The sequence below is a fragment of the Glycine max genome, chromosome 1, assembly GCF_000004515.6.
Source record: "Glycine max cultivar Williams 82 chromosome 1, Glycine_max_v4.0, whole genome shotgun sequence".
Lineage (NCBI taxonomy): Eukaryota > Viridiplantae > Streptophyta > Magnoliopsida > Fabales > Fabaceae > Glycine > Glycine max.
In genome coordinates, this window is record NC_016088.4 from 342,272 (window position 1) to 369,151 (window position 26,880).

Consider the following 26,880-nt stretch of genomic DNA (forward strand, 5'->3'; position numbering starts at 1 on the left):
AATTTGGATTTGCCACCTGTCCTCTTTTCTTATTCAAATCCTATTGTTTATGATCACATCTCTGAAAGAAAAACTCCAATAAGGACTTTCCAAGTGTAAACATGAAAACAGAGTATCAAAACATCAGATTAAAGGTTAACAATATACTTTTTAATATTTTTTTACAAGTTCTTAATTATTAATTCAAATTGATTATTAAATTTTGTTAAATTAAAAAGTAAGGCAGTAGTAATTTTATTTGAATAAATAAAAAATCTTAAAAAGCTATACAGTCTTTAATATATTTTTTGAATATTGTTTATTAATTAAAATTTATTAAAACTTTAAAATCATGAGTGAGATTCATAAAATAAGAGGAAATACTTATCAAGTTTTGTGTTTTTTTTATAGTAAATTTCAATTTCAATTAATAAAAGAGAAAATACGTTAATTTCAATTTAGTCACTGTATTATGGAAAAGATCAAATTAATTCTACAGTGATCTAGGTTTCTGCAGAGAAGAAAAAATATGTTAAAAAAAGTTTTTGATAAAGTGTATTAGGAGATGTTTTGAATACGAAATGATTAATGGGTATAGAAAAAATAAGAAAAAGAGGAGCGATTGGATTGGGGGTGGGTAAGGGGAGTGGGAACACCATTCCATATCATTTATCTATCTGTATCTGCTTCTCTTTGCTTAACATTTCTCACTCACAACACAAAATCATCTAATCTATCTATCTATCTCATTCATGTGTCTAATTCTACCTTACTTGTGTTTGTAACGCTATTACTCATTACTGTGTAAATGGCATATGTTGATGTTATTCGATTACAATTTCAGTCCTTTTTCTTCTCCCCCTCACCACTTTCTGCTAAGAGGCTATTCTATCCTCTCGCCTATTCTTCTGCCCCAGCGCCACCTGCTACTCTTGCTTTCGCGCCCAGAAAGCAATTGCTTTCTTTTAAGGTCACTTCTTTAACCCTTCTCTTTCCTTATTCTATGCATTCGCAATTAACTAACATCTCTTGTTTACGCTTCCATTCCATCTTTCTCTTGCTTGGATGCCAGGAAAATAAGGAAACATTTGATATTTTAATTGGAAAGAAAATGGAAACAAGGAAAAATTTTAACTTTTGTTTCTACAAGTCAATTTTTTTTTTCGTTTTTTCTCTAATCAAACAAAAAAAAAAGTCGTAATTCGTATTTTTTTACAAATGACTACACTTTGTTTTTACCATATTTTTTTATTAATAGTCAATTCTATGGGTTACTAAAGTATAATGTGTTTTTCTCACAGCTTTTGTTTGATTTTACTCACTTCACTTTAGGTATGTGCAACTGTTGCTGAAACTGGTCAGCCAAAATGGTGGGAAAAGAATGCACCAAATATGATTGACATTCACTCCACGCAAGAATTTCTGAGTGCTTTGAGTCAAGCTGGAGATAGACTAGTTATTGTTGAATTTTATGGAACTTGGTGTGCTTCTTGCCGAGCATTATTCCCCAAGGTCCTCTTGCTTCTTGAATTTCACCCTTTCACCCTTATGCTTTTCAGAGGATTTTTTATTTGTCACAAAAATATATGGTCTCAATTGTACTTTGTTGATTACATGTTCAAAATTAAATAAGTCGTAAAATTATCATTGATCTATTATTCTTGGTCATCTAAAAACTATACTTTGGTCTCCATTGTTATGAATGTACTGATCTGGATGCTTGGCATTCCGTCCATTCTATTCCATGCTAGTCCTGGTACTCTTAAATGAATTAGAATAGGATCTGAAGGTCACACTGATTTGAAAGAGGCTGTGTTTGAGATACTGTCTGCACCCATACCTTGAAAACATATTTCTCAATTTGAATCAATATTGCTTGTGGCCACATTTTTAGAGAAATTTCCCTTTAAAAAAAAAACTCCAAAAATAAGATTAAGTTTGAATTGCATTGGATACTTACTGAATAAATGCTTTCATGGCCATTGATTGTGTAGTTTTAGAAGTCTCTGGCCTGTCCCACTTTCATTTCCCAACTGTTAGTCTTGATTTGAGGCTACTACTATATGAGGATCTTGGCTGTCTGATTCTTGTTGAAGATTCCGTGATCTGCTTTGGTGCTTACTGCAGACAACGATAAAGGGGGAGAGGGAGAACTTAATTATACCTGAATAAAGAAAGTTCTTTTTTAATAGGGACCAAAGTGAGGAAATGGGCCCATTGTTAGATCAAATGAGTCATGGGACTCAGATTTGGAGAGTATATTCTATGAAGAAAAATGGGACACATGGTGTAGGAAGAGGAGGGTAGTTAGTTACTGATTTAGAAGAGAGAGACAAAGAGTAGAGCTGGAGAGAAATTAGTTATAGAGAGGGGGAAGGGGGGGGACTTTTCATATAAATTTTGGCCCTGTGGCTTGGGTTTAGTTCTGGGAAATGAGAGATACTTTTCTCCCATAAACTTCAGTTCTACTGCTTGTATTTTCCTCTAAAAATCTAAAAGGAATTGACTGTTAGTTGGGAGCTTACCTCCATATCCATAAATAAAGAAAGAGCTCCAGTAGTGTGTGTGTGTGTGCGTCTGTTCTGTTTTATCATCTTTACAGCTTGAATGAATTTAAGTTAGGCCATATTTGTAAAATTATTTTACAATTTTGTTTGCGTGCTGCTGAAATTATATCACAGATATTCTGAGTCTTGATGTGGATTTGGCAGCTATGCAGAACAGCTGAAGAACACCCTGAAATTCTTTTCCTCAAAGTAAATTTTGATGAGAATAAGCCAATGTGTAAAAGGTTGAATGTTAAAGTACTTCCTTACTTCCACTTTTATCGTGGGGCTGAGGGGCAGCTTGAATCATTTTCATGTTCACTTGCCAAGGTAATTCTTTCTATTTAGTTCTGGTTATGTTAGCATTTCTGGCTTCATTGTAAGAGAATATGCAGCAGTTGTTGATTGGCACCGTCCAAGAATGTCTATCCTGAAACTTAGGGCCTGTTGGCTGTTTGGTTTTAAAATCATTTTGTTGCTATTTCGTGTTTTGGTAAATAAATAATTACAAAATTGCTCTCTTATATTTACTTCATTTGCTTTTTTCAAAGATTTATACAGGAAACAATGAAAATAGAATCCTTATTATTTTCACTAGCTATTTCTTGTGTAAATATTTGAAAACAAGAAACAAAGTAAAAACAAGATTTCCTTTCTGTAATTATTTATGAAATGGAAATAGAAAATATTTAAAACCTTAAAACACTCTTATCTTCTCGCCTTGCCAAGCATTATTATATACTATATAAAACTTATAGGAAAGAAATACAATAGTGCATAAAACTGATGAATAATGCTTTTTAATATTGATGATGCCTGGGCATTTTCTATTTTAGCATCCTTGATCATTTGCATAAAGACCCTTGGACTAAATTGAATTTGGAATAGGGGATAATCAAGTACATAGAAACACATGTTCACTTATCTATGCTTCTCATTAAGGACAAGACTTGCCTGCAAACTTGCTGGGCAAGTGAAATGCCTAATAGCGAAGCAAATATGTGATGGATGGATGTATAAGCGTACAAGAGTGGATAGAACTTAATTATATAGAATGCTGGGAGCCAAATCTTGTAATTTCATAATCAGCTAATGGTTCATTTGAAAATTTCAGTTTCAAAAAATAAAAGATGCCATGGAGATACATAACACAGCTCGATGCAGCATTGGTCCACCTGTGAGCATTGGCGATCTGCTTGCTGAACCTTCCTCTGTTGCCAAGGATAGACCAGCAGAATCTGTGTAACCATAGTACTTCTGTTCACGCTTTTGTATTATAAGCTGTCTCATAAAGGGAAACCTCAAAGAAGGCTGTACTCTAGAGAAACTTATGATGTGAAGGATATATGTACTCTGTATATTTACTGTTTTTTTTCGTATTAGAAGAATACCGAGCAGAATTGTTTGTTCTTTTTCATTCTTGACCATTCATTTGCTGATTGTAATCAAGTACTTGAAAACTTCGGTGAAATGAAATGTTTCTAATTATGGCTTAATTCTTTTGCTAAATCTGTCATAGCCGAAGAATATTCAAACTAACTAATTAAATTCTTAATGTGTGTTTTTTAAAAATATTTGAGTCACGGAAAAGATTTACTTGTTACAAGAGAGTAAGTTTTGTTTGACTTATTCTTCTCAATATTTTTTTTTTAATATTGAGTTTCATGAATCCAAAAAAAAAAGAATCCAAATACACACAACACATTTTATATTGAATTTGATTAAACTTGATATTTTTAACCACTTTTTCCTTTTAATTTACTCTTTCATTTTCATTGTTCATTGTAAATTCTAAATATAATTTATATATGAAAAATAATCTTATATCACAATTTAAATTGTTCATTGCTAATTATTCAATATATGACAAATCTTTCCTGAAATTTCTTATTGAATTTAGTTTAGTTTGAGTTTTTGTTTAATGAATTTCCATTCACAAAAAAAGAAAACTTTAGTGTTGAGTGTATCATGTTTTGTGAGAGCTTGTCATAGAAAGGCGAAGAGATCCACAACATGTGGGTTTGTTATGTTGCAGTCTGATTCATTTAGTTGAAACAGCAATCATTTCCTAGCTATGTCCTTTCCTAAGATCCGCCAGATTGCCTTCACTCTCATTCCTTCTCCGCCTTTCTCTCAATAAACAGAAAAAAAATGACCACATATGGAACGATCTCAGAAGAGGCAGAGCCTTCATCAAATTCAAACTCAGTTTTCGTTTCACAGGCCAAAGAGCACATTCAAGGTGGTCTAGGCACAAGAAGACCATGGAGGGAAATGCTCCAAACTTCTCATTTCAAATTTCCATCTTCCTTCTTCGGTGCAATCCAAAGAATCAACACAAATGCCAAACATTTTCGTGCAAACTACGTTATTATCATACTGCTTGTGCTTTTCCTTAGCTTACTAGGACACCCCATTTCTTTGATCATATTAATTGTTATGATGATTGCATGGCTGTACTTATATTTCTTACGAGATACCCCTTTGGTGATCTTGAGGTTTGAGATCGATGAGCGATTGGTGGTTATCTCTTTGTTGCTGATCACCATTGGTTTGCTTGTACTCACAAATGTAACCTACAATGTGATAGTAGGTATATGTGTTGCCTTAGTGATTGTGTTGGTCCATGCTATGATTAGGGAAACGGAGGATCTGTTTACCATGGATGAAGATGTAGGGGTTATGAAAGGTCTTAGAGATATTGTCAAAGTCCCTCTTAGACAACCTGGTTCCTCTTCTTTTACTTTGTCTTAGAAGCAAATTGTCCCTGCTGGAGATGCTATTGCTACAATTTAATTAGAATCAAGAGGTTTATATTTCTTGTCATTTTCCTACTTAACTATTGGTTCGTAATTATCCAATATATTGTTCATCCAAATTGCATTGTCTTTGTTGTCATTTCTCTGAAGCCATCTTAATCCTATAACCTGTGACATGTATTGAGAGTGGTCAATTGAGAATATTATTTGCCTTTATTGCGGGTAAAACAAACATTCATTTTATTGCCTTGACGATGAACCAAGTCATCTTGTATTTTTCTGAAGTCAATAATTGGCTGCATATAGCTCAAAAGTAACAGTTGCGTCCTAATTGAAAAATTTCCTTGCAATTTGCGCACATTCACTCGTGGAAAGGTGTCAAACTGGGAGTTTAGATGGTTAAAGAAATGCAAGCTTGCACATAGTCAAGACTCGAGCAAGTTTGCTATCATACTCTGCCGATATATAGCAACTAGCACAAATGGTTTCAAATGACAATTCAACTACCCCACCATTCAATTTTTTTTTATCGGTAGGAGTAGAAGACGATACCAAGAGATTTATAACATTCAGTAATCTTGTTTAACCAACTGAATTATACCCTTTGGTACCCCACCATTCAATTTACATGCAAAGCACATAGTCTAGTTGAATAAGCCAGCAACAGCAAGGCTTGTAATGTGAGTTGCTTGGACGAGTAGGATAAGAAAAAATGCTGCTTTGATTGACAACCTCATATCTAGATCAAAATTTGTTAATTTCGTTTCTTCTTTTTTAACTTTTCCTTTTTTGCACTTGGGGTCGATGACTCAATGTACTTGGCAGATAAGATAAGGGAAAAAAGTTTGGTGGGCACCCAATTCTATTCAATAGTGAAGAGGGAAAGAGAAATAAGAGACAAAAAGTATATTTATGATAAGTGATAGGAAAAGAAATAAAGATAATAATTGATATTGTTAAAGTGTTTGATATATAGAAGTGTTTATATGTCATCACTAAGATTTGAAAAAACAGTTTCCGATTGTGATTAATATCATGTTTTTTGGGGTCATCATAGGGGACTGGATCCTCTCCAGTACCTTTTCCTCTCCAGTTATCTCCAACAACATTTGTGACCTTTGGATCAGTTTATAGGTTTAGATTAAAACTCCAAAAAGTCAAAAGGTCATTCCTTTTTTTTTTTTTCTGTACTTTTTCCTTGAATGAAATTCTATTTGTGCCCTCCTACCTGCCATTGCTGGACTCTGATCCACATGCAATTTCCAATTCTCCATACCCATATTCCCATAAGTTATCTCTTTTTATTGTAAATTTTTTGTGTACAAATGCAAATTTTCTTGTTCAAATGAGCTCTTAGGTAGGAATTTGGGCTATAGAATAGTACCGTTCCCGTTTTTTCATAGGAGAAAGCTTTTTTTATCTTTTATTACATCCACATTTACAAGTATAATATATGAAATTACTATTTTTTTTTCTTTTTGCTGATTTGAAATTACTACTAATATCTTGAACTACAAAAGAAACCCATCGCTTGACAAATTTATGCATATACAATTTTTTCATACATTTACGTTTTTAGTAAAAGAAAAATGTCAGTGTTAATTTAAAATAAAATGAAATTTGCATGAACTTTCTCTTCTCTTGTATTATAATTTGTATGGTGTGAATTATGATGCGAGACATCAATGAAGTTGTATAGTCCAAAATGATATATTTATTTATTTGAAAGTAAAATATTGGTAGTGGGCTAGCAGGCAGCCACGTAAGGTGGCTATGTATCACTTGTTAATGCTGTTTGAGGATAATCCAGCCAGCGGTGAAGTGAAGTAGTTCCATTTGGTTGAGTGAAGTGAAGTGTGAAAGGATGACCAATTTTGTTGGACTAAGGTTGCATACGAGGTTGTCATTGCCATTGCCATTGCCAGTGTTGGGTGGTGCTTCTCACTCTTGTTCTGCCACTGCCACTACTCTGTCAAGAGCAGTAATAAGGAAGTGGAATTGGGGAATTAAGGGTCCTCGTCGTATGGTATTGGGCCTTGGACTTGGAGTTTCCTTCTTGTCTATGGCCGGTACCAAATCCTTCTTGCCTCGGCTAAGATAAAGGGTGGTCCCTCTGTGGATGAGGTCATATTTTTTTTCTTTCCTTCATGTTTCATCATCTGAACACTACGTATATCTAGTTAATAATTCTAAGTTTGATCTATGGATGCATTTAGCTGAATAATGAATATGTCATGGTATGATACAGAAATGAATTTTGCCTCATGGACCAGAAAAATTGTATTGTATTGTATTCATGTGCACAATAATTCAACCAATTTAAAAGAGTTATTTTATCTAGTGCTGCACAACTTTTGATCCGTTGCCCTGTGCATTTCAAGTCTTGTGTTTGAAATTGGGGTGCAAATCTAATTGTATTGCTTTCTCTAATTCTTTGTGCCACATAACCATTTTACAGATACTGAAGAATGTCGAATGGCCCGAGCAGTTCCCCTTCAAGGAGGAGGAATTCCAGCGCTTTGATGAGTAAATTTCTCCCCTATTTGCTTTCTGCACTGTGTTCCATTACCATATTTGTTTGTGTAAAGAATAAAGATCTTCAGTTAGTTGTACGAATCCCATATCATATAAACGAGCCTTACCCTATTGTCTTTACCTAATAGAATGAATTCCTTGCACCTCAGGGATTATTTAGCTTAGCAATCATGGATTTTGCTATACAATTCCTTGTTGGCATGTGGGTTATCTTTAAAACTTCTTTTGTCAAAGGAACTTATTAAACCTACCATCCACCATAATGGATTTAACATCTCTGTTAAATTTATATTTTATAGTAGTTTACAAAGCAAGGCTAAAACGTGTGTAAATATTTATTCTTTTCAATGACTTGTGTATGAAATTTTTGTTGAGTCTTTTTTGACTTGTACCTTTTATTTCAAATGATTCCTACCCTCTCTTTTCTATTTGTTAGTCTTTGTGTATAATGTCAAGAAAATTTTCTCCTTAGGACACCAGATTCCTTGTTCTATGAAGCACCTCGATTTGTGACGCACATTGATGATCCTGCAATTGCTGCTCTGACTAAGTATTACTCCAAAGTTTTCCCACCCAGCAACACTCCTGGAGTAAGCATCTTGGATATGTGTAGCAGTTGGGTAAGAGTTTTAGTACTATAACTCGGTCTCTATGGTGTTGCATTGCATATACATGTTGTCATTATCCTCCACTTTGCATTAGGTCAGCCATTTTCCATCAGGATACAAGCAAGAACGAGTGGTGGGATTAGGTATGAATGAAGAAGAGCTGAAGAGGAACCCAGTAAGACAATACTCTTTGTGTGTTATGTGATGATCATTGACCTTTAATTTTGGGACTGAAACTGAATTCGGTATTCCTAAGGTGCCTCTTTTAGATTTCTTATTTTCATATTCATTTGCGATCCTATAGCCTGTATTCAATAATTTAGCCAGTACTGAATTCAATTCAACTAAAAAATAGTGACATAGCTATATCTCAATATTCTCAACAGTTTAATTTCGATAGAGAAACGTGAACCTACTAATAGAAATTGTTGATGTTGTAGGTTCTTACAGAGTATGCTGTGCAAGACTTAAACGTGAACCCCAAACTCCCATTTGAGGATAACTCTTTCGACCTCATCACTAATGTGGTAAAAATACTTTTCCATATATCTTAACTTTGATGCTTGAAATTATTTCAAGTGGTGCATGTTATTTGCTCATACTCATACATGTATGATGCATACTTTTGCAGTAGTTACTCCGGATCCTTCCCTCCCCCTCATTTAAAATCTTTTGGGGCTAAAACTGTGTCTGAATTCTTGATTAGTGTATATGTCAGCCATTTAAAGCTTAAAAATTGAATATGCCCTGCAGGTCAGTGTTGATTACCTTACAAAGCCTCTTGATGTTTTCAAGGAGATGTGCAGGATACTTAAGCCTGGTGGACTGGCCATAATGAGGTGATAATCTTGTCAACCATTTTGGAATTAATTCATATTAACAGTTTTGTGAAATCTGATAATGAAAAGAAGATTTGCCACAAATCACTTTCGTATAAAATCACCAATTTCTTGGATATTTAATCATCCGAAATTGTTAGAGTACAAGTGTGAGGTAAAGTCTCACATCATGTAGGAATGAGAAGGTTGAACACCATATAAGTGAAGGCAAGACCCATAAACCTAAGTCTTAAAGTTTTGGGTTAAGGTGTGGTGTTAGGTTCACTTATATGGTTGTTCATGATTCATTGGTGTCAATCTCTCCATCTGAACCCTTTTAACCATCTGGTATATAGAATCAATATTCCAGATTAAGAATTATGTTCAGAAATTTCCTAATGCATCTAGAAAAGGGGGAAAGAAGATGCAAAAGAAGGCTACACAAGCTAACCAAAGTGCCAGACATATGGATATAATGATACATTTTATACTAGCCTAAATGTTTAAAACCAATGAACTTAGCATTAAAATTTAAAAGCAATCTGCAAGAAATTGCATACTAAGAAAGATGCAACTTCAATTGTGCTTGACAATTTTACACCATTAATTTTCATAAAAGTGACACTTTTAATTATTTTTTAGATGCCAGTTTATACAGTCAATCAACTTTTTAACAGTTCAGATTAATTGTCAGAGTGTAAACAAATGTTCCTTTATTTCATATTGCATATAAACAAGCATTTAATCTTTACAGCAATGTCTGTTCTCTGTTGGATGATGTTTCATCTTTTATTGATCCTGTACTGGTATGTTCTATGCAACTCATGATGACTTCATTGATGATTTTAGCTTTTCGAACCGATGCTTCTGGACAAAAGCCATTTCTATATGGACATCAACTGGTGATGCTGATCATGTTATGATTGTTGGGTCATATTTCCATTATGCTGGAGGATTTGAACCTCCTCAGGTAATTCCATAATTGATATTTTCTTTCCATGCTTACGTTAAAGACACTCAGCTATCTGCATGGCCATAATTAAATTTTCTATTTAGTAGTAGGCTGACACATTTTATGGGGACAAGATTCAAGTAGCACGAATCTATAAACTCCTTTCTGAAATCTTTCTCAGATCAGTTTATTAACATACCATAGTATGTTTCATCTAATGCCGAAGGGTACTTTCTTTCTCTGCTGCTTGTCTCTCTATATAAATCAGAATTTTTAAATCCTACTAGGGTCATAAAATAATTATGATAACTCTCTACAATGTTTCATATAATTAATATGGAAGTGTCATTGCTGAGGTCAATCCAAGGCTTAATGCCGTTTGCATTTTTCTGTAGGCTGTGGATATATCTCCTAATCCTGGACGCTCAGATCCTATGTACATTGTGTACTCTAGGAAGCTCTCTACTGCTTGAGAGAAATATGAAATGAGAGTTCGTAGCAATATATTTACTTGTCACTTATCAGTAGTGAATCTGATGTGAGAAATCAGTTCATATTGCCTCTTAATCTTGTTTATAGCAATGTTTCTTGTGAGCAAGGCCCTTCATGAAAATGTACACAAAATCTCCAATTAAATTATTTTATTGCCTCGTAGTATATCAGTATATGCAGTAGATAACTAATCTATTGTTGTTAGTGATTCGACACACAAACTGAATTCCTAGCTCTTTGTTTCTTGTGTAATATTCAATCATGCATAAAAAATTGCAACTTTGGGAAGATCTACCTTTTGGTTCACTGGAGATCTGCGAAACATTAAAATTCAAAAGCACTTATGTATCTTTATGGTCGGTAGTGTCAGTTGCCTTTTCCTTTTGCTTGATCAGGGCCATTTAAAATTTTGTTTTGGCAGAGATTACGAGTATACATTTCATTGGAGCAATTAAGGAAAATTATTATGGATGATAAAACTCTTTTTAAAGTATTCAAGACAGTTGTATATTGAAGATTTAAACTCAAGACTACTGATGTCAAGATTGTGGATACCAGCATGGCAGCATCTAAGTACCAAGATTGTGGTACCATGAACAATTTAGCATATAAGAATTATTATATACTGATGAAAACTAGAATCAGGATTCTATTCTGACTAGTTTGATGTTGGAAGAGATTTCTTCCTTTATCACTTCCGATAACTTTTCATGTCTCAAAGAGAAAACCAGTAAGCAATATACACATTAGTGAAAAATGTTCTTACAGGAATAAGAAAATATGAAAGATCAATTTTAAAAAAGAAAAAAAAAACCTTGAATTGAGTAAGGAAAATTATGCTGTCCATGATATTTTTTTACCCTCTCGTATAATTCATACAATAAATATTTTTTCTTTTAAATTCTTTAATCAATAACCTTAGCACACCGGTGAGTAACACCCAATAAAAATTATGCGTTAAGGCACTCAGCAAAAGTGTAAAACCATGTTGAGGGTCTATAGTCCTATAATTCTATTAAACACAATTAACTCTACTATGAATGCGCTGTCAACAAGTGGGTCAGGTTAGTTAGGGTAGTTATTGAGTTTTGGGCTTTCAAGATGGCCACTTTGGGAGAATTTCTAGGGACACCCAGCATTTTGCTGGTACACCCAACAGAAGATGGGAAATTCTAATTTTACCCTTTCGTAAGCTTGAAATCCGTATTGGGCCTATGGATTTTTTTTCTTTCAAAAATATATTTTACAATTTAATTTAAAATTAATGGTCTAAGCAATAATCGAACTTGTGTCTCTATATAGATACACTATGTTATAAATAAATAGTGTCGCTATACATAACACTAAAATTTTTAATTTATATTTAATGTACATGTAAATTTACATAATAAATTTTGTGATGATTATTTTTTATCTAATAATTAATTTGTTTACATATATAAATTATAAATAAAAATCATAGGTTTAATAAGTATTTACATATGTAAAAAAATATCAAATTTATTATTATCAATTGCTATAAAAACATCTAAATACATCATTCAATTAAATATCAAATTTGTTTAATTATCAAATTTTGTAAATAAATTAAATGAATAATTTTTTTAAAAAAAATAATTTTTAAAAATTTAAAACATACGGATTGACAATTTATATGACTCATATGTATCAATAATCCGTATGAGTTAAAAAAACTCATATGAATCAACAATCCGTATGAGTTTTTTTTAATTTTTTTTAAAATAAAAAAAAAACTCATATGAATCAATAATCCTTGTGAGCTTTTTTAATTTTTTTTTAAAAATAATTAAAAGAAACTCATATGAATTGTTAATCCGTATGAGTCATATGGATTGTTGACAATTCATATGACTCATATAGATCAACAATCCGTAAGAGTTAAAAAAAAGTCATACGGATCACCAATCCGTATGAGTCATATAAATTGTCAATCCGTATAAATCATACACATTGTCGATCCATAAAAAAGATGAAGAATATTTTAATTCTTTTACTGTGTTGTTGGGTATCCTAATAAAAATGTTGGATGTCCCTAGAAATTCTCCCACTTTGGGGAAGGAGTATAATGTGGGCTCTCTCTTAGGCCTTGGTTTCTCAACCTCAAAATGTCCTGCTTTTGGGTTATCAGGCCATGATTTCTCAAGCTTGTTTCTGCTTGGATTCTAGGCTGTTGCTTTCAACATTAAAAAAATAGAATTAATTATACAAACCAAGAAAGATAATAAAATTTCTTGATTCTAATAAAGTAGTCATGTAATTTCCTTTTTTTTTATCTCATTTTCTTCTCATTTCACAATAAATGCATGTATAAAATAGTTAAATATTAAAAAACAAATAAGAACATAATTGATAAAATAATAATTAATGTGATCTTAAACTTTGTAAATGACAAATAAATAGAAAAAAATTCAAAAATCCAACACTTAAAAAAACGGATGAAGTGTAATTAAAAGTTTAATTGGATCTATTAATTATTAAAAAGTTCAATCAAATCATTTAATTGGTTAAAAGACTAGAGTTATATTTTTTTCATTCAATTAGATTGATTATTAATTTGAAATTAAAAATTATAATTAAAATTAAAATTTAAAAAATCATCCTCGACAACCAACGTCCGAGGGAGACGGTGACAAAGTTGTAGAGGTCGTACACGTGGGGTTGCACGACATGGGAGGGAGGGGGCACCATGCTAGCACATTTGGGTCGAAGAGAAAGGGTGAAGCGATTCAAGGATCTTGCTGGAAGATGTAGAGAAGGTGGTGGCGATTGTTCAATGAGGTTAAGAACGATTTCGAGGAAAGAAGCAGTTCCATGGTGAAAGTGAAGCGATTTGCATGTGCGTTTTGAGATTTGAGATTGACACCTTCAAGAGGATCAATGATGCAACGTTGTTTGGGAGACTTGAGATTTCCCACGTTGTTCGGAATTCATGTTGATATTTGCTGACGTAAGGGGGTAAATGAAGTTGTAATAAGCAGCACCTTGGCGTGGAAAAACAATTATTTAATTTAATATACAAGTTTAATGGATATCCAAACATTAATTATGATTGCAAATATTAATACGTCATGAATGACATAATAATAAATTAAGGAGGAATTAACTAAGTAGAAGTAGTGTTTACATTAACACCACATTCAAAATGACAATGACAGAAAGGACCGACAGCATTTATTTTTCCACCAGATCATGTGGTGGCCATTATGTGATTTGCTCTCCTAAATTTTCACTGTATTTGTGTCTATGCTAAAGTTGGTAATTTGGTTTATACCAGAAGAAGTGCTATATATATATATATATGCTTGTTCTCGGCTTAGTCTATTCATCATCAGAGAAATTAATGGTTTCTTTCAAGCTTCACCTAAAACTACAAAACTCTCAATAAATAAAAAATGCTATCTACAAGGAAAGTTATAACATTTTTTTTTTTATAGTAATCACAATGCTTAAATCGGTGTGGAAACTAGTTCATCGTCCATTAATTAATTAATAATAACTTGTCCCAACCAGAACAATTTCAATTTAGCCCCCATAAGATAATCTCTCTCTTCCGGTAGCTGGTTCTTAGTAAAAATTAATGTCTGTATTTTCACGTAAATAACAGTACTATTGATAGCTATACTGTCCAAAGGGAATAGGCCCACAGAGGGAACAAAAGATACGGCATATCCCCTGTCCCATGGCACAATCATAATTATAACAAATTAGTATGTTGTTACTATTATGTTATTTGCAATTCTATTATTATTATTATTATTTTCTGTGTCAAACCTTATCTGTTATATATGATAATTATAAATATACAAGGAAATAAGAATCAAAGAAGAATTATCAAATATAAGTTAGTGTATTGTTCCTATAGTAAATGGGACCAATTGATGAGAATATATAAGAGAACGAGATGTCACAAATTATGGACAAATTTCGCTAGTCTTCACTTTCCAGTTTCATATATTTATGGTTACTTTTGAGGGATATATAGCTAAATTAACTAACTGGTGGGTTTATATTTTAAAGAACTTCTCGAATTTAAATCTAGTGAGCAGTAAAAAAAACGTAGTGGAAAGGTGAAAATTAAATCAAATTTTAATAAAGATTAAAAGAAATCCTGCGTTACTATATTCAACAAAAAAAAAAATCCAAATTTGTGGACGTTAATTTCATTAACTACTGGACAAAATTAAAATGCAGACAAAAAATGATTGGTCCAATTTCATATTTATGCGTTTTACTTACTTTGGAGGGATCGCAGAAATAACTGATGACAAATTTGATGGACAAAATTAAATGATGAATACGACAAAAAAAAGTATTGGTTCAGTTGAATATTTATGCGTTTTACTTACCAATTTTCAGAGATTGCATAATTAGTTATAGAAAAAAAATACAAAAAAAAAAGAGAGTGCATAATTAGCTGATGCTAATTTAATGGCAAAATTAAATGATGAACGAGACTAAAAAATAATTTGTCAGGCTAGTTTTTTTTAATATAAAAAAGAAAATTTGGATGCAAGTAATACCCAACAATATACATATGCCCCTCTCCTTTTGAAGCGTGCTCCCTTCTTTTCCAACTGAATTGAAAAAGATTTTTTGACGATCGATAGTTGGTATCTTGAGAAAGAAACAGAGAAAATAAATATATATATATATATATATATATATATATATATATATATATATATATATATATATATATATATATATATAATAAGTGATATTATTTAATAAGAAGAGAGAAACCGAGAGAAAATAAGATTGTCAAAAAAAAATTATGAGTGTAAAAAAAAATCAGCACTCGTTACAAATATCCTACAATGGTTATCCTACATTGGTCCAGCTAGTTGAACATGACGCACATTTTTCTAGAAAAGGGAGGTTAAATCCCATATTTTTCATGCCAAAGAATTATATGATCCATCGGTACCTGTTTGGTAACAGATTAAAGTTAAAGCAATCAAACGTAAGGAAATTAAGCATGACCTACTCATAATGATCTAAATGTAACCAAATATAATGATGGAAGAGGACCCATCCAAATTAGAAGTAACATATTGGTGTGAATTAGCTTTTAGAATTTATAATGATGTTGAGAGGGTTGGTGATTCAAGCAATAAGACGCGTAATTTGTATATGTATTTAACGTCTAATTTGTGCCATATATTAGATTTCATATAAATTGTACGTGAGTGATCTGTATTATCCAAATAAGCTACACATAGTTATATATATATACTGGATGTGAAGAAGACAAAATTGTACCATCCACAATTTTCATGTGAACGATATAATAATATATATATAAAGCTGCTAGAGTGAAAAGTCCAAATAATTGGACACCTCACAGTCACAGATGGTTTACAGGTAGTAAAGAAGACACGGATTGTTGGTTGAGAGGTCACTATATCTAAAAAGTACTCATAAATATGACACATCTTATTCAGTCATGCAGACAAAAATTTCAGCAAGAAAATGGTTGGGCGATTACACAGCTGTTTTTTCTTAAAATCTCCAGTAATGCATATATCAATATTAATTCCCTCACACGTGTCATACCTGTTTTTCCAAGGATCGAGAGAATTACCTTTCTTTTAGGTATACACATTCATGTTTATTTATGCTTGCAAAGGACATACAAAAGTTCTATATACATATATAAAAACCTTTAGAAAGAACAATAAGAATATATATATATATATATATATATATATATATATATATATATATATATATGCCTTTTTTTTTTCTTTTTTAAAACGACAGATAAAAACATCTTAAAGTTCTATATATTTCTCTTTCGACTGAAAATTAATGTCGAGCTATGACAACTCAACAAATAATACAATTGTGTAGCGTCTGAATCATGTGACTTTTCATTATTCTTTTGAATTGATTGCTAAAGACATCAATTATCAATTATTTATATTAAAATTAAATTGTGAACTTGCTGCTTATATATGTCATGGTATACCATGACAAAATTTGGATTTAATATATTCTCATGCTTCTTCTTGCGAAACAATAGTACTTCCAAGGTCCACAAATGATCGATCGATATATATTATTTTAGCCAAAAATTGGCTTAAAATTCAATATATATTAGCTACAAAGTAATTAAATGGACTCTAACTACATCAAGCAGCCCCTGAATGGATTTTAATTAACTTAACACAGAAGGCAAGAGTGATAGGTATTCTGACAGAAGGTCCCTACTGGGTTTGATTGGCATATTCTTGATCGGTCTTCAGAATCTAAAATTAAATAAAAAATATTTTTAAAAAATAATATTCAATATTAATTAAATTTACTTATATTAAAATAGATATATTTTTTACATACGCACGAGACTACGAGACTAGAGGGAATAACTTGCAAGTATATTGGCGGAATCTGAATCTCCATGACAGAATATATATCAAAGGGCAAGTAGGGGTCTAGCTAGCTAGCTAGCTTGGTGTACTTACAGTTCATTAGTCTTTGCTGCCGTTGAATTAGAAGAAAAGATATGACATAAATATTATTTTTGATAGATTTTTGTTTCTTATTTAATAATTTTATCTCCTTGTTTACATTAAATAAGAAATAGAATCTTCTAAAAATGATAAATTTTAACTAATTATTAAAAGAGTCTATCAGAAAAACTGTCTGATAACTAACGTGAGAAAGTATCAATCTCTCAACCGCCAACATTAAAAATGAAAGATCACCGCGATTAAGTTTTTTATTATTTTTATACATACTTCGAGAATTTCTATGTTGTTGTGTAGTATACATTAATAAAGTATTACTTCACTCATGTGAAGTGCATGCAAATATCTATAGCAACGGTTAATTTTATTTTTCACACATGTAAAAACAAATAAAATATAATCTACAAAAATTTTGAACCACCGGATTATGACGGCAGGACATTGGGCAGTAGGCATCCGGGTCATCCAGCTTGAAAGAGCAGATAGATCCAAAATCTATTTAATTGGGAGATATGTATTAATTATGAAACTACTCAGAAGCCATGACAAATGAAATGTACGCGTGTCCACTTTGTGGGGGCATATGCTTTCATATGAAGGTTTCAATATTTTTCGGGATATATATAGAATCTGAAGAATGAAGGGAAAGGAGACAATTCGATCTAGATAGGACGAGAATGAGTATTGTCTTTTTAATTTTCGATTCCAACTTTTCAACATGTCTTCATATCGTATTTGATATTTAATGGATTAAAATTTATTATCTCATCTCCATACCCATCAGATATGTATCCTGATTTGTCCTCTACTCAATTTAAATTAGAAAAATATTTTTTTTGTAAAAAAAACATTAAAAATTTGATTTTAAAAAAAAATAAATTGATTGTTAAACATTTATTTTTAAGTATTTATATGTTAATAAATTTATTATAGCGCATGTGCTTACAAAAATCGTTAAAAAAAGAATATTAAATTATGTAAATTTTTTAAAATAAAATTAACAAATAATAAAAATTCTAGACTTTTTGATTAAATTATGCAAAAATTCTAAAAATTTTAAGTGGCAGGACGAATACGGATTCGGAATCAGGACAGATGTAATAATCTCGTACTCGTACTCGACTTTTGATTATCAAAGAAAACCATACTCGATCAATTTAGATATTATCAGTCAAAGTCGAAACGAACTTGAACAAATACTCACATGTATGAGTTTTTTTTTTCATGTCTAGTTCGATCGATAAATGATCTATTCTTAAACAGGATCGATAAATGATCTATTCTTAATAATCTATTCTTAAACAGGTTGTTTTTCTGTTTAGCGTGTGTTTCTCGTTTGCTCTCCCTCAAACCAAAGGTTGTTGTCCCGCAGTCTCTCATTATAACCTTCTCGATCCACCGAATTTAATATTGGAAGAAAATCACCGACCCAAGAATACCACACCAAATTTGTTGAAGTTTCTGTGTGCATAGATGTCAAATTCCAACACATTGAAATATACATTATTATTATTATATTTGAAAATGATAAAGTTAGGGAACCAAAATGTTACAGTTAAACATAAATATTAAAAGTGAATAATTTTATATAAAAATTAAAAAAGTATACAAATAACAACAAAATTTTATCTTACTAGGTGACATGAGGTTGATCAATTACATTAATCACGCTGTCATTCAACTTGATTAAAATTAAAATTTTAGAAATAGTATTTACTTTAAATTTCTCTTGACAACTTTCTTCAAAATATATATATATATATATATATATATATATATATATATATATATATATATATAACTATCATTTATGCATTAGTATGTTCATGAATTTATTGATTTTTAAGTTATTATTTAGTTAATGAATATATTAAATATTTTGAGATAAGTTTATTGAAAATATTGTCAAACACAACGAGCGTTGAAGTTTGAACACATAAATTGGCCGATGGAATTGTCTTAATTTCAACAGTAATTTCAAGTCATTAAGATTAATGCAGGTGTACGCTAAAAACTCAAAAGAGAAATCTATTACTCATACTAAGGATCTTCTCCAATTTAACCTAGAAATCAGATGTCCAATATGATGCCTGCACGCTACTTGTAGACCAAAAAACACATTATCATATATATTAGAGCCTAACTATTTTCTACAAATTTCCTTCAAAGTGGAAACACAAGAGCCTGCTAATCCTTTGAAAATAATTATTATATTCTCTTAATTTTGAGGTTTTTCAACTCACCAAATGTTGGACATTTTAGTGTAATTGATCTTTTTATTATGTTAAAATAAGAGTGCACGCTTGTTTTAATGTAATAACGAGATGTTCGATTTAGGCAAAGGTTGGAAGTTACATGGAAGTTACTAAAACTTCCATCAACGGTTGGAAGTTACATGGAAGTTACTAAAATTTCCATCAACGGCAATTTTTAAAAATAAATAACTTCCATCAACCGCCAAAAACCACTTGTTCTTTGATTATAACTAATCATCCTGGTTCAGAAAGCATAATATGTGAAAAACATACAAGACCAAAACAAAACTATTGAATTATAATCTTCTGATTTTATCCGATTGAACAATTTTGGTTGAACCCCGAAATTTGATTCAATCTGAAAGTGTTTATACACGACTTCAGATTTATCCAGGATTATCTCGATTTTCAAAATTAACCAACAAAAGATTGAATCAAATCTTTCGTGATGACGAACGATAGTTCGAAGATGACAAGCAAGTTTGCGAAGTTGGACAAGTTTGAAGGGCAGGATTTTAGAATATGGCAGAAGAAGATGCACTTTCTCTTGACAACATTGAATGTGGTGTATGTGCTGAGTACACCGATGCCGATGTATATGGAAGACGAAATTCTGGATCAAACAAGGAAGCGTTCGAAATGGGAGAACGACGATTACATTTGTCGTGGACACATTCTGAACGGTATGTCTGACTCTCTCTTTGATATTTATCAAAATGTTGAGTCTGCTAAGGAATTATGGGACTCTCTTGAATCCAAGTATATGGCAAAAGATGCCTCAAGTAACAAATTCTTAGTTAGTAATTTCTTTAATTACAAAATGATTGATTCGAGGCCTGTTATGGAGCAATATAATGAACTGCTGCGGATTTTGGGTCAGTTTACTCAACATGATTTGAAAATGGATGAATCCATTGCAGTTTCATCTATAATTGATAAACTTCCTTCTTCTTGGAAAGACTTCAAGCATACCTTGAAACATATGAAGGAAGAGTTGACTCTGGTTCAACTCGGTAGTCATTTCATGATTGAGGAGTCGCTGAGGGCTCAGGAAATTGACAAAGTCAATGATAAAACCGTAGCAGGTTCCTCTTCCGTTAATATGGTAGAGGAAAGTGGAACAGTTAAGCAAAATTACAATGCTAAAGGTAACAAACGAAAATTTTAAGGAAATAAGAACAAAGGTCCAAACAAACAGACAAAATTGTCATGTTGGAAGTGTGGGAAACCTAGTCATTTAAAGAGGGATTGCCGGGTGTTCAAAGGAAAGAACAAGGCTGGTCCAAGTGGGTCTAATGATCCTGAAAAGCAACAAGGTCAGATTGTAGTGAATAATTTTAATTCGAATACGAATTCAAATTATGTATCACTAATATTTGATACATTCTATGTGCAGGATGATGACGTTGCTTGGTGGTTTGATTCGGGAGCAACAAGCCATGTGTGCAAAGATCATCATTGGTTCAAGGAATTTAGACCAATCGATGATGACTCTATTGTGAAGATGGGCAATGTTGCAACTGAACCAATCGTAGGATTAGGTTGTGTGAATTTAGTTTTTACTTCCGGAAAAAGTTTGTATTTGGATAATGTCTTATTTGTACCAGGTATTCGTAAGAACTTATTGTCTGGTATGGTTTTAAATAATTGTGGTTTCAAGCAAGTACTTGAAAGTGACAAGTACATCTTGTCAAGACATGGCTCGTTTGTTGGATTTGGTTATCGTTGTAATGGAATGTTTAAATTAAACATTGATGTTCCTTTTGTTCATGAATCTGTTTGTATGGCCTCGTGTAGTTCTATAACTAATATGACAAAATCAGAAATTTGGCATGCTAGATTAGGACATGTTCATTACAAAAGATTAAAAGATATGTCAAAAACAAGTATGATTCCTCCTTTTGATATGAACATTGAAAAATGCAAAACTTGCATGTTGACCAAGATCACTAGGAAACCTTTTAAGGATGTTAAAAGTGAGACTAAAGTCTTAGACCTTATTCATAGTGATTTGTGTGATTTGCATGCTACTCCATCATTAGGTCATAAAAAATATCTTGTTACTTTTATTGATGATGCATCAAGGTATTGTTATGTATATTTATTAAATACAAAAGATGAAACTCTTGATAAATTTAAAATTTATAAGAAAGAGGTAGAACTTCATCAAAATTGGCTAATCAAAACTCTTCGTACGGATAGGGGAGGTGAGTATTATGATCCGGTTTATTTTCAATCTACTGGAATAATACACCAAATCACAGCTCCCTATACACCACAACAGAATGGTGTAACCGAAAGGAAGAATAGAACCTTGAAAGAAATGGTGAATTCCATGTTATTCTATTCGGGTTTAAGTGAAGGATTTTGGGGTGAGGCTATGTTGACAGCCTGTTACTTGTTGAACCGAATTCCTAACAAAAGGAATAAGGTTACCCCATATGAACTTTGGCTAAGGCATATAGTCAAGTGTATAATGGGAAGTCTAGACACTTGGGTGTTAAACACAACATGGTTCGGGAGTTAATCATGCATTGTGTGATATCAATGGAGTTTGTGAGAACTCAGCATAATTTGGCCGATCATTTAACCAAAGGGTTAAGTAGAGATCTCGTGAAAAGGTCGGCTGTGGGATTAGGATTAAAGTCCATATGAAATCTCTTATGTTAAGATACCCAATTCCCATCTAATATGACATTAGGTGCTGAATTCAATGTGGAAAGTTTAACATGTAGAGATTGGAACACATCATCGAAAGTATCCCAAAAGGTATGTGTTCGGTTCTGCAAGTTAAGGAGGTTGAAGTATAACTTCTCAATGGTTCTTTTGAAAAATTGCATTTGCAGGTGCAAGAAAGAAAAGAACTACCTATATAAGCATGAAGTTTAGCCGCTTCAAGAAGCTGGGACTTGGCTTTGATATGCTTATGAAGGATAGGGACACAGGCTAGTAAAACTAGTGTCGAGCAAGAGTAATGTTATAAACTATTGTGCAGATTATCTTCATGTATTCATTATGAATAGAAAGGGTTCAATCCTTAGTGACACCCTGATATTCGAATATTTGAAACGTGTAATTTGCTAAGATGAAATTCAATCGTCACAATATTTCATCTATGCAGTAGTTTGTGGTATGTTATGACTTTGGTGATTTGATCGGTAATTACACTAAAATGGGGGAGGTTTGTTGGACATTTTAGTGTAATTGATCTCTTTATTATGTTAAAATAAGAGTGCACGCTTGTTTTAATGTAATAACGAGATGTTCGGTTTAGGCAAAGGTTGGAAGTTACATGGAAGTTACTAAAACTTCCATCAACGGTTGGAAGTTACATGGAAGTTACTAAAACTTCCATAAACGGCAATTTTTAAAAATAAATAACTTCCATCAACCGCCAAAAACCACCTGTTCTTTGATTATAAATAATCATCCTGGTTCAGAAAGCATAATATGTGAAAAACATACAAGACCAAAACAAAACTCTTGAATTATAATTTTCTGATTTTATCCGATTGAACAATTTTGGTTGAACCCCGAAATTTGATTCAATCTGAAAGTGTTTATACACGACTTCAAATTTATCCAGGATTATCTCGATTTTCAAAATTAACCAACACCAAAGATAATTTTATCAATGAATGACTTTGCTGCGAGAAATTTCTTGACTCGAAGATGTAATGGAATAATACTACAAAAAATATCATTTATTAACAATTTGGCAGGGAATATTAACCTTAGTTAGCATATATAGCTTTTGTGTAACAAAAAATAAACTATGTATTACACTATAACATAGATATTTCATGTTTACATTATATACGTACTTTAATCTAACAAACAATTTTATTGATTTAAAAATTGATATACCTAATCAGTCCATCAGATGTTAGTATGCATGGAAATGAATTTTAGATCGGATCAACTTGTTTTAAGGATTCTTGATGCAAGTTTTGATGATAACATATGGTTTTTATTAGTTTGTTAGAAAATTAAACGGCACGAATCGATTGCCAAGCAACCTACTGAGACGAATTTATGTCAGCGTCCGAGGCATGTAACCCGTCCTTATTGAAGAAAATTCTTGAGACAAAACAATAATAAATAAAATGAAAAGAAATTCTAGAATTTATAAGAGTAACAATGTAGTGGTTGCATATTTAATATAAAGGCTAGACGGCCACCTTTCCAACCCTAGTGGCAGTGGATGTGGATGGAGTCCAAAATCTTCTCAACGCATCCATTTGTTTTAAATTAAACCGAAAAATGAAAAGCTTTTTGGTGCCAAAAGTCAGGAAATGAAACTTGTTCCAATCATGTCGTTGTTTGCCATCATCAGCTATCTCTAATTAATTAATATGTTTAGTTATTGACATAGCTAAGCACTAAAAGGAGCCATATGTTAATTACACATTAATTGAAAACAAGCTTTTGGTACACTAGGTATATATTAAACATAACTTAGAAAGAAAAGAAAAAAGGTATATATGAAACATAATATTCGGTAGGAAGGTATGGATGACTTGCCAATTGCGAACAAAAAAGTATCTAAAATTTCATAGTTGGTTAATAATTCCGTTGAACAGATTGAACTAATTAATTTGCAGTGATGCAAAGAGAGATTTTGATTGATGTATATAAAGTAATCAACTACTCTATGTAACGTACGGTATATATCATGAAGGGATGTAATTGCATAGATTAGTGGTTGGTTAATGACTACCAACAAGAAAAATGTGTTTAATTTCTTTTTTGAACAGAAGATCTTGTACTTGACAACAAATAAAGAGGGGCCGAGGGGTGCAACTGCATTAACCCTAGAGAATTCATAGCTCAAGTCACGCTAATTGGTCCAAGAAGGAAGGAATCTGGGGATGATTTTGTTTGTGTTTGTTCCAGGCCTAGCAGGGTCTTAGCCTTGCCCTTGGAGACTGCAAGAGTGAGCTCCAGATCAGGAACTACTGCTGCAACATTATTATTTGAAGATTTCATCTGAAGATGAAGCCACAAAGGCACAGCTTCATGTTCAGCACCTGCTGGTCCAGCTTCACAATATTTATCACTATCTTTCTGCTCATCTAATTTAGTATCTTGTAATTGAACAAGTGACAAGGTCACATCATCCTCAATTTCACATTTGGAAGACTTGCAGTTAGAGCTGCTAATTGGATTTGTGATGCCGTTACCAACCTGCCATAATTGATATCCAATCACATGGTATCGAGAAAATTAAATTATTTATTGCCTCCCTTCCTATGATGTTTGTTTTTTTCTTTTCTAATACTGGAACTATAATATTTTTTAAATTAATTATTTTTAAACTACAAATATTTTTCAAAGAAAAAAAATAATATATTAGTAAATAATTAAGAGAAAAGTATTAATAATAAGGATAATTTTAAAAAATTATAAATTTAAGATAAATTTATTGTTATCAATTAAATTAATTATCAATTAAGTAATTAGAATATAGTAAAAGTATAAAATGTATTATAAAAAAAACTAATTTAAGTGCATATATATGGATATGTGATTGATATAAGATGAGATAATTAGGAAGTTGATCATGATGGATCTATGTATATATATACCATGTCAAAAAGACTTGAACGTCTCTTTTTCTTATTCATGGTTGCAAGGCGAATAAAGTACTTCTGAGCATGGCTAGCGACTTGGGTTGGGGTTCTTGAAGTCACATAGTTTCTAGAGATACCCCTCCAATCACCTTTTCCCAGCTTCTCAAGTCCAACAAGGAACGTTCGGTGCTCTTCTTCTGTCCATGGTACTCCTATCATGTATGTAAGCACAAGAATCAGAGACTTTTCCCGGCAAAAATTAACGAAATTAAATATATAGTACTTCCATGGGATAACAAATCCACAACAACCAACAAAATTTAATGAGTGATGAAATGTATTCAAACAAAATAGATAAAAACAATTAAACCTAGCTAATAATTGAGGAATATATATATATATATATATATATATGACAAGACAAATTAAAACTAGTTATAAATAATTTTTGTTAGCTGCAACCTTTTCCTACTTTCCTAATTAATATCGACTATCATTGTTATCCTTTTGACAAAGAGAGATCTACAAATGTGAGCATATATACCTTTCTTCCTAATCTCTTGTGCTCCAACAATGAGGCCATCTGAATCTGATAGATAGCCAATAGAGGTTCTTGAGGAAGAAAAGGAGGAAGATGGAGAGGATGAAGAGGGAAAGGAATCCATGCTAAAGCTTTTCTTCATGGAAAGAGAATTAGAAGAGGTTGATGATATGTCAGCTAGTTGAACCCCAAAAAGACGAACTCCTACAAAATTAGTTGCTCTGAAAGATGCACAGGTCCTGGAATTATGACCTATGTTTCCACAATGTGAGCACTTTCTCCCCATTCTCCCCTTCAACGGCTGTGAGAGGGAGCTTAATTTATTGAAAGAAAGAGAGCAGAAATAACAGATATATGTTTGGTGCTATATATGATGATGAGTGAGATGTGGGGTTTGTGAAAATTGGAAGCACACCTAGCTAGCTAGCTAGAGAAATTAATTGGATGGACAGAGTTTATTGTTAGAATTCTTTTATATTTATTTATTCTTTTCCTCTTTTTATACACAAAAGGAAATCATGATGATATATATACCTTATTTTATTTTTGAGTATTTGTGGTTTCTGGGATTACACACGACATACATGATGATGGGGTGATGCGTATATAGTATATACTCATCTGTACAGGTATGTACTTTTCTAGTGCTTTTCGTTCATCGGACCAACAATATATATAGGCCTGCCAATTAATTAATTAATTCTTTCATCATTAAACACGAAAGTATTTACCTAGTGTACTTTGAAAATGATTTGGTTTATCCCGAACTCGTGTGATGGTGGATCGGACCAATTATATAATTAAAAATTTATTAATTTTTATAGTAATTAGTTTAAAAGTAATCATATGTAAAAATTAAACATATATATGTATATGTGTATTTTTATTTCCATATATATGACAGTATACATAAATAAACTCTTGCTCAACACAAGTTAATGCGCAAAATCACACTTAAGAAAAAAAAACTTAAATATGTTTAAATTTTTTAATAAATAATCGAATTTTATTTTGAGTTTTTGAGAAAAAAAATTATTATTTTGAGTCTTCAGTATATTAAACTTTTGTTCTGAGTTTGAATAAAAATTATTAGCGATTCAAAATAAAATTTAATCATTTATTAAATACCTTAATCATATTTAAGGAAAAAAAGAGTGTAAAATCCAAGGAACGTGAAGGGGACGCGAGAATTATATTTCATGATTTCATCCAACTTATATTTGAATGTTTAAAGTGCGGATCGGTTCTAACCAAATCCAAGGAAAGCATTCCTTTAGTGATGAGTCAATAGATATTCCTCAATATGCTGTTCAAAGTCAGAAACAAATGTA

The 26,880-nt window shown here is 31.9% G+C and overlaps 3 protein-coding genes and 1 pseudogene across 3 annotated transcripts; 3 read left to right on the forward strand and 1 right to left on the reverse strand.

Moving 5' to 3' along the window:
• The first annotated feature begins 562 nt into the window (after positions 1 to 562).
• Positions 563 to 4,021, forward strand: LOC100817252 (thioredoxin-like 2, chloroplastic). The gene is made up of 4 exons (XM_003517375.5): positions 563 to 949; positions 1,312 to 1,491; positions 2,691 to 2,855; positions 3,640 to 4,021. The coding sequence occupies exons 1-4, from the start codon at positions 788 to 790 to the stop codon at positions 3,769 to 3,771; spliced, it is 639 nt and encodes a 212-aa protein (XP_003517423.1). The 5' UTR covers positions 563 to 787; the 3' UTR covers positions 3,772 to 4,021.
• Positions 4,022 to 4,480: 459 nt separating this feature from the next.
• On the forward strand, positions 4,481 to 5,284 carry LOC100787322 (PRA1 family protein F2). The gene has a single exon (XM_003517572.4). The coding sequence runs from the start codon at positions 4,677 to 4,679 to the stop codon at positions 5,277 to 5,279; it is 603 nt and encodes a 200-aa protein (XP_003517620.1). The 5' UTR covers positions 4,481 to 4,676; the 3' UTR covers positions 5,280 to 5,284.
• Positions 5,285 to 6,322: 1,038 nt separating this feature from the next.
• LOC100787849 (uncharacterized) lies at positions 6,323 to 10,977 on the forward strand (annotated as a pseudogene).
• Positions 10,978 to 24,125: 13,148 nt separating this feature from the next.
• On the reverse strand, positions 24,126 to 25,933 carry MYB128 (MYB transcription factor MYB128). The gene is made up of 3 exons (NM_001249026.3): positions 25,553 to 25,933; positions 25,024 to 25,220; positions 24,126 to 24,622 (listed from the first exon to the last, which is right to left on the reverse strand). Exons 1-3 carry the CDS (start codon positions 25,833 to 25,835, stop codon positions 24,266 to 24,268), a joined length of 837 nt encoding a protein of 278 aa, NP_001235955.2. The 5' UTR covers positions 25,836 to 25,933; the 3' UTR covers positions 24,126 to 24,265.
• Between the last annotated feature and the right edge of the window lie 947 nt (positions 25,934 to 26,880).

Excerpts from the sequence above, each read along its gene's own strand:
- LOC100817252 (XM_003517375.5), top strand. The coding sequence starts at position 788 with ATGGCATATGTTGATGTTATTCGATTACAATTTCAGTCCTTTTTCTTC. Across the intron at positions 950-1,311 it reads AGCAATTGCTTTCTTTTAAG|GTATGTGCAACTGTTGCTGA; the intron begins GTCACTTCTTTA and ends ACTTCACTTTAG. Across the intron at positions 2,856-3,639 it reads TTTCATGTTCACTTGCCAAG|TTTCAAAAAATAAAAGATGC; the intron begins GTAATTCTTTCT and ends TGAAAATTTCAG.
- LOC100787322 (XM_003517572.4), top strand. The coding sequence starts at position 4,677 with ATGACCACATATGGAACGATCTCAGAAGAGGCAGAGCCTTCATCAAAT.
- MYB128 (NM_001249026.3), bottom strand. The coding sequence starts at position 25,835 with ATGGGGAGAAAGTGCTCACATTGTGGAAACATAGGTCATAATTCCAGG. Across the intron at positions 25,221-25,552 it reads ACAAGAGATTAGGAAGAAAG|GAGTACCATGGACAGAAGAA; the intron begins GTATATATGCTC and ends CATACATGATAG. Across the intron at positions 24,623-25,023 it reads GTTCAAGTCTTTTTGACATG|GTTGGTAACGGCATCACAAA; the intron begins GTATATATATAC and ends CAATTATGGCAG.